The sequence below is a fragment of the Apis laboriosa genome, unplaced genomic scaffold, assembly GCF_014066325.1.
Source record: "Apis laboriosa isolate Shangri-la unplaced genomic scaffold, ASM1406632v1 scaffold56_cov145, whole genome shotgun sequence".
In the NCBI taxonomy this organism is placed as follows: domain Eukaryota; kingdom Metazoa; phylum Arthropoda; class Insecta; order Hymenoptera; family Apidae; genus Apis; species Apis laboriosa.
The window spans coordinates 1,541,922-1,555,143 of NW_025223765.1; the positions used below are offsets into that span (position 1 = coordinate 1,541,922).

The 13,222-nt window shown below is 28.6% G+C and overlaps 2 protein-coding genes across 4 annotated transcripts in view; one reads left to right on the forward strand and one right to left on the reverse strand.

The window, feature by feature from the left end:
* Positions 1–2,518: 2,518 nt before the first annotated feature.
* LOC122717716 (scavenger receptor class B member 1-like) lies at positions 2,519–10,780 on the forward strand. 2 transcript variants are annotated; one of them, XM_043942049.1, is made up of 5 exons: positions 2,519–3,057; positions 3,136–4,114; positions 5,393–5,658; positions 8,748–9,000; positions 9,750–10,780. In XM_043942049.1, exons 2-5 carry the CDS (start codon positions 3,452–3,454, stop codon positions 10,143–10,145), a joined length of 1,578 nt encoding a protein of 525 aa, XP_043797984.1. In that variant the 5' UTR covers positions 2,519–3,057; positions 3,136–3,451; the 3' UTR covers positions 10,146–10,780. The 2 variants fall into 2 exon arrangements, with proteins under 2 accessions (XP_043797984.1, XP_043797985.1); XM_043942050.1 differs by having other exon boundaries at positions 2,519–4,114.
* Positions 10,698–13,222, reverse strand: part of LOC122717717 (scavenger receptor class B member 1) — a 48,003-nt gene continuing 45,478 nt past the window's right edge. For both annotated transcript variants that reach the window (XM_043942051.1, XM_043942052.1), the window contains exon 7: positions 10,698–12,059. In XM_043942051.1, coding sequence (XP_043797986.1) covers positions 11,802–12,059 — 258 coding nt within the window. In that variant the 3' untranslated portion in view covers positions 10,698–11,801. The remainder of the gene's footprint in view (positions 12,060–13,222) is intronic.

Here is a 13,222-nt window from a genome sequence, read left to right on the forward strand (position 1 = left end):
ATTGCTTTATTATAGATTCAGTTCGTTCATGTAATGTATATTAGAAATAAAAATTAGTGAATTTGTAATATTCATTCAAGCATACATAAAAAAAACAATTGCGATATGCATTTTTATGGATATGTGATATTAATATGTAATATTAATATTGATTTATATTATTAATAAGTGATATCCAGATCGATTATTATTTCTCTTTGCATAAGAATGAAAAATATTTAGTGCAAGTGAAATAAATATTTGTCAATGATTTGATTGGATAATTTAATAATTTGAAATTCAAATTGATTCAAGTATTTCTATATATGAAAATAATATATGAAAATAATTAAAAAAGCAATTATACGTATAAAAACACATTCAACCTTTCTAATTCTTATAGAAGTGTGTTTTGATTTGCTTTTATGGATAAACACCGCAGATTGAATAAAATACAACGATTCATTTATGATTTTAAATGAAATATATATTGTATAATTATCATATAATTCCAAATATTATGGAATTTGCTATAATTTGTCTTTGAGGTAAGTTTCTGTTAAATAATTAATTACATAGATTTTAATTTGCATAATTAAAATTTTTTTTAAATGATATAAAAATATTTCATAGTTACATTACATGATATTTATGTACATTGTATATTATTTTATATTGAAATTCATTTGAAATAATAATTGTATATAAAAATGTATCAGTATATTTATTTTCATTGAGGCTTCACGCAAGCAATATTGTAACATGGTACTGTCGCGCATCTCATTCTCGCTCTTTCGCTGTCTCGCTCTTTCGCTGTCTCGCTCTATCTAATATAAACTTAAAATGCTCATAACTCGTTAATTAAGCTTTATTGGACATATGCGTATATGAACTTTTTTCATCGTTTTGATGTCTAGAATTCACTTTCCGAAGGTGTCTCTCATGTTTATTAACACCCTGTATATGATAATAAAAATTTGTATGGATGTAGAATATAATCAATTATATCAAAATATATCGGTTTTTATATTGGGAACAATTTCATAATTTTTTTCACGTTTAATTTATAATGACTTCGTCTATAAAATATATTTTATAACAAGATAATGGATAAATAAAAGTTAATTATTTTATAGTTTAGAATTTTGTTTTATAACTTATCATTAAGTTAAATTTATCAAAAAATTTAAAAAAGTAAAAATTATATTAATATTTTAAGGATTGATTTCATTATTAATAATAATCAATAAAATATTAGAAATATTTCTTCGAATAATTTTTTTTATTACTTCATATATAACTTGTTATGATTTAAATATTCATAATGTTTCATATAAAATAAAATTATTGTTTTTAATATAATAATTGTATTTATGATTAACTATATATTATACAGTATATTTTTTTTTTATTTTCTCATCTTTATTTATGATTTCTAAATAATATAAATTTTTCATCTATTTTAATTTAAGAAAATGATATACTTATATCATTTGTAATATATAGCATAAGATTTTTGCTATATTTTTTTCAATAGTAATATAATAAAGATTGAAGCAAAGAGTAAGAAGAAAAGTATTAAAGTTTATGCAATATGTCAATATTTCAAATTCTTGCATTGTTCGAGCAATAATTATTGACAAAATAATTTGGAATATCGATTTTAGAGACTAAAACAAACGTAAAAATTGATATACAAAAATGATGATTAAGATTTATTTATTAAGCTACATTAAATTATGACTAATTTAAATTTGCATTAGAAGAAGTGAGACAATTGTCCTATTTTATTTCCATCTTCCTTCATCTAATACTAACTTATATCTTAATAAATAATCTATTGTTATTTTTGTGTTTGTTTCACCTTCTAGAATTAACTCTCTAAAGAATTATTCTACCAATATATTAACATTCTATCATACAAATGACGATGTGACAAAGATAAAGCTATCTTACTCTATTTGAAACAATGTAAATTTCAATTGCTAATTTTATAAATAAACTTTAACCAATATTTTTGTATACCATCCTTTCCGTTTGTTTCAGCCTCTTCAAAGATATTCCACGAATGTATTAACATCCTGCACATCCTGTATTAACATACTGCATCGCAACAGTACATTTCTCGAATTCTGCGTCGTTTTTGTATATCGCAGGAAGGAAGAGGAATGATAAATGATTTCGCGAAAATTGTATATAGAGATAAAGATATATAAAGATATATGCGTGGTGACGCGATTGTAACGTGGCTGATTGTTTGATAAACTCGAAGTAAGTATGTAATTAACTAATAAATACAAATTTATCGCTTTACCGGATTGAGAAAACTGGAACAATTTCTTGTGCAATCGTGGGACGCAACGTATAATAAAAAATTATTGTATCTGACGTAAAATATCGTTTACGAAAAAAAAAAAAAAAAGAAATGGTAAAAGCTGATGACGTGAGACGAGACATCGCAACAGAAAACGGGTGAAAAGGGCATCTGCCAGTCACAACATATGGAGCGTCTTACGATAAATTCGAAACATGTTTCGCGACATAGCTTGATGCGACACTATGTCGTGAATCTAACTCGTATTTTTCGAGGGAAAAGAATTTAAATCGAATCCGGGTAAATATCTGTCAATCATTCTTGAAACAATTTTTAGGAAGGATGTGCCTTTCTTCTCTGTGAAAACTACTACTAAGTCGGAAGATTCGTAAATCGGCTTGATTCAAGAAACTTGGTTCAATGGTAATATGCCGATGTTATCATCAGTCGCCATTGAGGATTTTTTCGTCTACGGCCGATAAATGGTAGTAGCATGTTTGACATAAATCGATCAAGGATCGTACGTACAATTTCGAGTCGAATTCATCTGTCGAAGATCAACTGTCACAAATGTGAATTGACAAATTGAATAAACAACTGTCAAAGAGATAGAGGGAATAAATGGAGGAAAGAATTGAACGAATAATCCTAATTTTTTTTAAAAAGAAAGGGGGAAGAAGAATGGAATAAATGGAGAGTGAAATAGAAAAGAAGAAAACAAGATGATGCGCAAAATGGCAAAAACAAAGGACAAATGACGATTGGTAGTGATAATATCGAAGCGCAAAATCAGTTTAAAGCATAAATAACAATCAAAATAGATATTGTTTTTTTTTTTCTAGAAAAGAGAAGCTATGAACGGTAAGAAGAGGATTCGAACGTACCAAGTTTGGTGGCGGAGGTCATCACTGTCACGATGAGGTTATCGATGAATCGAGAAAAGGTGGGGAGATTTTTGTACGTCGTTGTGATCGTTGTGATCGTCCCGCGGAACTCAGTAGAGCGTCGAAAACGCATCGAAAGTGATCGAAAGACGACGAAAGACTCGTCGAACGGGAATTTGAAAAATTCGATCGATTTGAAAAAAAAATTTCAAGACTTTTAATTTGAGAAAGATAAGTCGACTGACGTTGGTATAATTCTTTTAAAAACGACATTATGGAGAAGAAAAATATTGCGCGGGCGATTCAAAAGAGCTTGAACGGAGGAACGCGAAGACAGCACGTTCGTTGGCTATATGGATTCACTGCATTGATCAGCGTCACGATGTTCATCCTGTTTTGGTACACAAGCGTATTTCACGATACGATCCTCTCCAATCTTGAGTTAAAGAATGGTACTTCGTCCTTTCTGCTCTGGCAAAAGCCGCCTGTTAACCTTGAAATCAAGATCTATGTTTTCAATTACACGAACGTGCGCGAGTTCGAGAGCGGAAACGCGACTAAATTGAAGGTAGAGGAGGTTGGACCATTCATCTATCGGGAGAATTTGAGCCGGGTGAACGTCGAAATACACGAGAATGGCACGATCACGTATCAGGAGAGGAAAAGATACCAATGGATCTCTGGTAAATCGGAGAATGAAAAGGTGATTGTACCTAACGTGATGTTGATGTCGACGCTCGCATTTTCTCGAAATCTTAGTTACCTGTTTCAAATCGGATTGACCATGTTCCTCTCGAGAATACGTGCAGAACCCTTTCTCGAATTATCGGTCGGTCAATACCTTTGGGGTTATGAGGACGAATTGTATGAAGTGGCCAAACGATTCTCATCGTTACGCTCGGTTTTTACTCTGGATAAATTTGGACTTCTCGCCTTCGTACGTATATTTATAATAATATTTTTTTGCATTTTCCTTATGCTTGTTTTGTGAACTCCACTTTTCATTCTTTCTGTAATTCAATAATATGTTAGTTTATAATGTAAAATTTATAATATAAAAATTTAATAAATTGAAGTCATTGTATAATTCAAAGAAAAATTATGTCTATAATTAATGAAAATGTAGATGTTTTTGTTTATGATATAAACTGTGTTGAATTTAGTAATAGTGATCAATATACTGCTAATAGTGCTATAATAAAAATTGCAATATTTTTCTTAAAAATAAATATATAAAAAATTGTAATACGGTGATACAGTGATATAGTGATATAATGATACAGTGATACAGTGATACAGTGATTAGTTAAATGATATAACCATAATTTTTTTTAAAAAATATAGTTTTATAGTTTATTATACCAGCACTTTATATTTGATTTTATAATTTAAATTTTTCTGTTTCTGTTTCTTTTTTGTTTCAATTATTTGAATAATTTTCATATTTTACTTTGTTTTGATATAATCGCTACTAGTTATATCTATTTTTTTCATATATATATTTGTTTTCATTTTAAGATTCATTGTTGTTATTTTCTTCATCATATATCTCTTTCTTGTATTTATACTTCAAAAATAATAGTGCATAGTAATCTCCTTTTATCTAGCTTAACTCTCATTTTTTAAAGATTGCATATATCAATCTGAATTTAATTACATAAGATATTATTTTAATTTTAAGTTTGAAATCATTAGAAATGCTTTAAGTTGATTATAAGGAAAAAGTAAATATAATATATATTAATTTTTATATTTCATAAAGATAAAATTATATAATCAAAAAAATTTTATACCAAATTTAAATAGAAAAAAGTAAATAAATATTACCTAAATTGGACTTAATTGAATCAATTATTATTTATGATTTCATAACTTTTACAATAGATGAAATTGAAGTTTAAATAATTTTTTTTTTGTTTAAATAACAAATAAAAAATATTTCAAAAATTTATACATAAATAACAAAAATTATTTATTTTATTTATTAAGTAATTTCAAAAATTATTTATAATAATTATAAAGTAGTAGTTCATCTTACGTACAATAAAATTACACATTATATTTTGGCGCGGTTCAGCAGTTATGTTTTCGGGTAACTTCGGCCAGTTTCGGACAGTTTCGGTAGTCAAACAGTTATTATTTTGCGACTCAAAATTTAATGCGATTCTAAATTAAAAATAAGAAATATGCTGATTTAACATGAATCGGTTTTCAGAATAACGGTTCAAGTCCGGATCGCATTACGATACACTCAGAAACTGATAATCTTGGGATAATCGAGCGAATTAACGGGATTGAAAATCATCAGATTTGGGGAGATGAAAAATGCGATCGAATCTATGGTACTGATGGCAGTATGTTTCCACCGCATTGGATCAACCAGCTGAATAAGACGCTCTTCATTTATGCGAAAGATTTTTGCAGGAAAATGCCTTTTCATTACGATCATCGTAATTTTTCTAACGGCATACCCACCTTGAGGTGAGTCATCACTGTTTTATATACATCCCGCTTTCTATCCGATTCCTTTTTTTTTATACAGGATGTTCGAATGAAGTAGATAGGATATTTAACAGAATTTTATTTGAAATTGAAAAAGAAATGATTATTTAAAATACTTTATTTTTAACATTATTATTTAAATATATACGGCGTTAATATATTCGTGGAAATATTTAGAGCATGAATTTTAAGCCAAAACAAATACATAAAATTAGTATGTAAAAATGTTATAAATTATAAGCAATTTAAGTTTGTGTTAGATGAAGCGAGATAGACAGAACGAAGCAGCTATTTGATAAAAATAAAACTGTCTTGTAATCTCTGCCTTGTTTCATTTAACATAAACTTCAATCATTTGTAACTTAATAAATAAGCTTCAATTTTTGTATAATAATTTGTATATAACTTATTTTGATTTTTAGAATAAATTTTTACGAATATATTAATAATATTGTAACAATAACACTTTATAAATAATATTGATTCATTTGTAATAGCAATTTCAGATAATAAATTATTTTCTTATTTTAAATTATTTCAAATTTATGCAAATATAATATAATATTATTTGAAATAAATATTTCAAATTATCAGAAATATTTATTTCAAATAATATTATTTTAAATTATATTATAATTATAATATTATTTTGTGTTTACAATATGAAATAAATGATGTGTTATTTGCAATAATATTTCAAATAATAAAGAAAAGGATCGTAACATGACTTTTCAATTTTATATTTTTTTTTAAAATTTATATAATTTCAACTGGTTTAAATTTTGTAAAGTTATCCATGATTAAAAGAAAAATAATTTAATTGAATTTAATATGTATTATGAAAATAAATTTTTTGAATTTTTATAATAATAAAAGTAATAATATAATCTTTTGAAAAAATCATCAAAAATTAATTCCTTAATTAATTTTTTTTTCATGAATTTTATTAGTTTTTCTACTTATATACCATAAATATTCATTTTGTATATTCATTCGAAATAAACTTTCGCTTTTCTTCTACTATTTTCTCTTGCTCTGCTGCATTCATATCTTTGATCTTCTTGATTTATAATCTTCTTTGAGATCTGGATCTCAAGAAATTTATCCTAGTTATTTTTATATGATTATAACAGAAATTAAGAATAAAATAATGTTCATGATAATGAAGGCGTCATATAAATGGTCACTATTAAAAATTTTAACTTTATATTTTAAAATTATAATTATATATATATTTTAAAATATTAATGACAGATCAATTTTGTAAATATCGATTCTTTTATCAAATACGTTTCAACACACACTTTAACTCATTTATCAAATACATTTCAACACACACTTTAACTCATTTAATTTGCAAAAAATATTTCTTTTTCAAGATGTTATAAACAGTTCCAAATTATTTCTTATTAATGGAAACAATGTATCATTAGATATAAATTATATAAATGTAATAGATGGAATAAGAGAGAGATCTTAATCTTAAATATTTTCATTGTAATATGGAAAACTACAATGAACCATTATATATTTCTTTTCTTTATTATTTGAAAAATGTCCAAGTATAAAATTTAAGAAATGATTTTAGAGATTAAAATAAGTACAAAAACTTATAAATATGCAAAAATTTTCATTAATGTTAATGCTTGTTATTATGAGCAATTTAATTTTGCATCAGGTGAAACGAGATGGAGATAAAATATGATCGAGATAAAATCGTCACGTTTTACTGCAATCTTATTTAACATAAAATTAAATTGCTTATAATTTAAAAGATAAGCTTCAATGGATATCTTTGCATATTTTTGTTTTTAAAATCTCTTTTATTTTAGTTTTTAGAATCTCTTTTTAAACTTTCTATTTACTTCTATCGAATGACCTATATATGTATATTGGGAGCTCAGAAGCAAAGTCAAATATTCGGATAAATGAAATTATTCATTAAAAACGAATAATCTCATATTTGAATAAACATAGAGGAATAATCTTAAATATCATTCTAAAACCAAAAAGAAAAAATCGAAATGAAATCGAAATCAAAAGCAGTAATTTTTGAATTCGCCTTTGGTTGAAGAATGATGATTATTGATTTGATAATTTTCCTATTTTTCAATTTATCAAAAATTATATTAATATATTAATGATTTTTTGAAAATCACGATACAATTTTACTTAAATTATAGGAAATATTAAATAATATATAATTCAGAACGAATGCAAATTTGTTTTTAATAGGTTTTTAATCATTATTATATATATTACTTATATTTTTATGCAAAAAGTATTATCGTTTAATATAAATTTGATACAGATTCGATGAAAAAAATGAACAATTTATTTCAAATTTAAAATTTTTTTTATTACTTTATGCAAATTTGAAATGTTCTCTAAATTTGAAAAATTCGAAATATTAAAATAAAAATTTATTAACTTAATAATTATTTATTATATAGAAATATATATTTTAACATGTTTTCTTATTTCTAATGTTAAATCGAAAAAGAAATTTTTTTAATTTTCTTAAATTTTATAAGAATGAATCTGTTATAAAGTTTTCAATTATATTTATTTTAATGTTTCCTTCTTTTTTTACTTATTTACTTTATTAGTTTAAATTAAATTTCCATTTATTTTCTATTCTCCAATTAATCAATTTCTACATTTTTGGGATATCCTATATAGATTAAGATTAATGTAAGTATATGATGTTACACTAATGGTTCTTAATAACGAATAAAATTTTATTTATAATATAAATTTCTCTTAAATAATGTTACAGATTTATACATGAATAATTTTTTTAATAAAATCGTTATTTTATTAAAAATTTTTCCCAACTTTGTTGTTCACTCATCAACACGCATGAACTTACTAATAAACTTACCTGTAGATGTAAAATTTCCGACCAATATAAATTTTTTTACGATTACATTGGAAACAATGAAATTTGAGCTCTCAATAGTATTAGCTCTTTTCTTTCTTCCTCTTCGTTTTGAAAGAAATTTACCTACGAATGCGCAGGCGAAAATGTCGTCCATCGAAACGCTTCACCAGTCGAATGACCATAGGTACAAATTATCGAGCAACGTTTTTGCGTCGACTCGCAACAAAGACTCGTGTTTTTGCCCGAAGGAGTCGCACGATTCAACCATCAGAACATGTCCCCCAACCGGAACGCTCAACGTTTCTGCCTGCAACTTTGGGACACCGATGATCGCTTCCTTCCCTCATTTCTACACGGGTAATGAATCATTGTTCGAAAAAATCGTCGGGCTGGAACCTCGACAAGAACGTCACGAAAGTTACATCGATCTTCATCCGGTAAATATACAATTATTAAATATTCTATTATTGCAGAAAATTCTAAAAGAATGAAAACTTATTGCAATAATTCTCCTAGAAAGAGATGTTGATTTTTAATTTTGTTTTTAGAATAATTTTAAATTTTTAATAAAATGGCTTGACTAAAACTCGGAGTTTATGTTTTTTGCTGTAGAAGTAGAAAAGAAAATATATACTTGAAAAAGAACATATTGATGAAACAATACTAACTTAATATAATTTTTCTATTTTTTGCTTTTTTCTTCTCTATGTCTGAAACTTTTTTATCATATATATTTGTGACCTTGTTCTGATTAAAATAAGACCAAACAGCGATATGATTTATATTATATTAATGAAGAAAAAAAAAGTTGTTTATCGCTGATTAAAAACACAAATATGATACAAATTATATCATTTGTGTTTGGTTTTATTTTGATCACAAAAATCTCAAATATTTTCATAAAAGTTTCGTTAAAAAAAAAACAAAAATAAACAAATTTTATCATTACATTAGTATCGTCTTACGGATATTCGATCGCGGATCAGATTACATTGTTTGTGTTGAAAATTCATAAATCCTTTCCAGGATGAATTTCGTTTTGCAGTTCTGTTGTATATTGTATATTTGTATATTTTGCACTTGTAAAATATTTATTAAATTTGGATTTTTGGAAGTTTGTCAGAATAATTATTTTTTTCAGAATTAAAAAACTCCTTCATCTAAAAAATATAAATTTTGGTTTTAGCGTTTAGGCATCACGGTGAACATGAACATGAGACTGCAAATGAACGTAGAGGTACGAAAAGCGGTCGGCATTCCCTTCTCCGGAAATCTCGAAGATGGATTGATTCTGCCGTTGATATGGCTCGATACCGGAATAGGCGAAATACCTGAGTCGCTTCGACAAATTTTGTATAGAAGTCACTATTTGGTGAATGCCATCGAAGCTGTTCTTCAATGGTGTAGTCTGATCGGCGCGATCATCTCGTTCGGCGCTCTTTTTGCCACGATGAAGAAAGAAAGATCGAGACGAAGGAAAGAATCGAAAGAAAGAACGAAAGAATCGATCGAGACGAAACTGGATTCGAAACTCGATCGACCGGTCTCAGAGCGGACTGAAACTGAACTCAATCGATTGTAACGGAACGATCGTGGATGACGATATTATGCACTGCGTGTTTAACGACTTCACCGAGAATACGGCATCAACGACCTAATTTATTGTTAATTCCTTCACTTGGCCAATTGATTCCTTTTCTCGATGCTCATCACGCTCTGAATAACTTTGAAGAGAAAAAAAAAAAGTCGATCACGCCACTTTATACGCGATCAATCGATCATACGACTATCATTACAGACCTATCCCCCTCTGTCGAATGTCGTCTATGCTCGCTTCAATTGTATCGCAATAACAGTATAGTACAAGATAGACGCGCGCTCGCGCGTTCATATTCCTTCGAGAAAAACCACGTACAAAATAATAAGATACAATAACGATGCAAAATTATTAATTGCAGCCATATGTATGTTATAAGATGTTTTTCTACGATTTTTTTTTATATTTATATATCTGCATCGATAACCTATGTCATATCGACAGACAAGTTTGAAAAACAAAGATGAACAATTCATTCGTTCACACGTGTACACCGGCAGCAGATTTCCGATACATGGTGAAATCAACTAGCGAATATTCTCGTCGTACATAATTTTATTATTAAATTGTCACGACATCGTTTGAAATTGTCTCGAATCCGAATCCGGATTTCAAAACTATTTGGCTACTTTATTGTCGTTTCCTCCACCTCCACCTTCTCTACCCACTCCAGCTCTTCCTCATACTTGATTGTAAAAAACTAAATTCATCTAGAAATCTAACCATAGTCTATCTGAAGTTAACGCGTTTACAACGAAATACATATAAACGAATGTATAATGGAATAACAATAAGATCTCGATCGCCGCCAAAAGATTCGTCAAAATCCAAAGACGATTTACTCGGCTCACGTCGATGATCTTGTACACGTGATCGTGTATTTGCTGGACGGAATGATTTTTTTTTTTTTTTCATTCGACGGTTACGAGAGGCGAGAGTTTTTCATCGATTGATGGACGAAAATTTTTTTTTTAATATCATTGATGGCAACGATGCGACGGATGATAGAGCAACTCGTTCCACGATAGAAATTCGCCATACACCGCACTATTAGTAATTTCACGTCACTTCTGTTCCCACTTTTCTGCTACTCCCTCCTTCATAATTCCCTTCCCTCGTACGCATGCGCATGCACACACCAGATACACACACACACAGCAGCACATATACACACATATACAATATGCACGCGCACACAAATCGTTCGCGTACTTCCTACTTTTTCGCTTCGCTTTCTTATTATTAACTTGGTTCCGAACCGGCACTAGCAACAATCTATAGGAATGCAAACGATTCCTAATAATTTCAAAACTGGCCAGTCGAATATCCAACTAGAAAATTCGTTCGAATTCTCGTAAAAGATTATATATATATATCGTAATTGTCCTTTCCCCCTTCCTCTATTATTATTATTATTGTTTTCTTCATTCCTAAAGCGGAATGGAACGATGATAACAAGATGACGATAAGACACCGATCACTCTTACCCAATTTCTCCATTCGCCTCTCGCTCTCTCGATTTATATCCGTTAAAAACCTATTAGGGTGAAAGTTTGCCGCGTACAAGGGTCGACGCATACGCGCAACTTCACGCTCGAGATCGAAAGATGTAGAAACGGCAGACTGGGCAGATCGGCCGTTCTACTTGGAATCGGATGGATTCTGGAATGCAGGGTTTAGCTGACCGGTTTTGCTCGCGGTCGCGTTAGACGGTAACGGATTGCTCAGATGTAGTTTCTCTTGTCGTTTAGCGGCACGCACCAGGAAGAAGAGCGCTCCTATCAAAACGATCGCGCCTATCGCCGCCAGAGTTCCAGATACCGCCGCTCGAGCAATTGGAGGCACGTCCACGGCCATCTTCATCAAGTTTCGCATTTCTTCCGGAAGCTCATCGATACCCTGTAATAGAGTGAATGTTGTTAACACGTCAATTTTTCTCGATCAATCCTGATCGTTATGACGAGTAGTTGATAAGTGGCGATACAGTGGCGATTAAAATGACAATGGCAAGAATAAATTATCGACACGAACGGTCATTCCAACAAAATGAATCATATTACAGACAATGATACGTCGGAGGCGTCGAATCACTCGCGCTTCCCATTACCGTCACGAATGCCTATTTGCACGATTAATATCATCGGCTACCATTGCCGTCGCTAAGTGCTAATCGCTTCTTAATCGCGATTCGTGTCCACGCGATCGATTCGTTGTGACAGTCGGATATAATCAAAATAAAGATATTATGATAGCTGGTCAATGTACCGACCTCGTTTAAACTTAAAAATATTTTATCTGAATATTTTATCATTATATGTTATATAATAGGATATATAGGTTATTTTCAGGATATAAGGTTAGGTTGCACATGAAATGTTGTTTTTTCGAAAGATTATGTTTATTCGAAAGATAGAGGAAAAATGAAGAAATATAGAAATATGAAATACTAGATTTTGATAATTTTGCTAATGATTTGCTTCAAATATTACGACAATTAACATATTCTATCATTCATTCGTTTAATGAACGTTTTATGTTTTGATCGTAATAGAAAGTTTCTACGCTTATTAACTTGTGAAATTTATTTTAATTTATTTTATAATTTAAAAAAAAAAAACAGAAATTCTACTTATGATAATCGTAGTTTTAATATAAGTATCGTAGTTATAATATAATGAAGATTTGAAGTTCTTAATTATATGATGAAGTGAAAGTGAAATTGGTAAAAATATGAGATATGTTTGATAACAATTACAATTTTTCAAAGATTTTAAAAATGAATTATGAAGATATGTTAATTGTGGATTTATGATTGTACAAGCCCAGAAAGTATAATTTACATGCAGTTTTATTTTGCATTCCAAAACAAAATAAATTATTCTATCTAATTATGATTGTTTTATTACATTTTTACCATATTTTTCTTGCTTATATATACTTTACATGCAGTTTTATTTTGCATTCCAAAACAAAATAAATTATTCTATCTAATTATAGTTTTTTCATTATATTTTTATCATATTTTTCTTGTTTATATATACTTTATATGCTTATCTATCGAT

Bases quoted from the DNA above. Each gene is read 5' to 3' on its own strand.
- LOC122717716 (XM_043942050.1), top strand. From the start codon at position 3,452: ATGGAGAAGAAAAATATTGCGCGGGCGATTCAAAAGAGCTTGAACGGA. The intron at 4,115-5,392 runs GTACGTATATTT...ATCGGTTTTCAG, and splicing joins AATTTGGACTTCTCGCCTTC to AATAACGGTTCAAGTCCGGA. The intron at 5,659-8,747 runs GTGAGTCATCAC...GAATGACCATAG, and splicing joins AACGGCATACCCACCTTGAG to GTACAAATTATCGAGCAACG.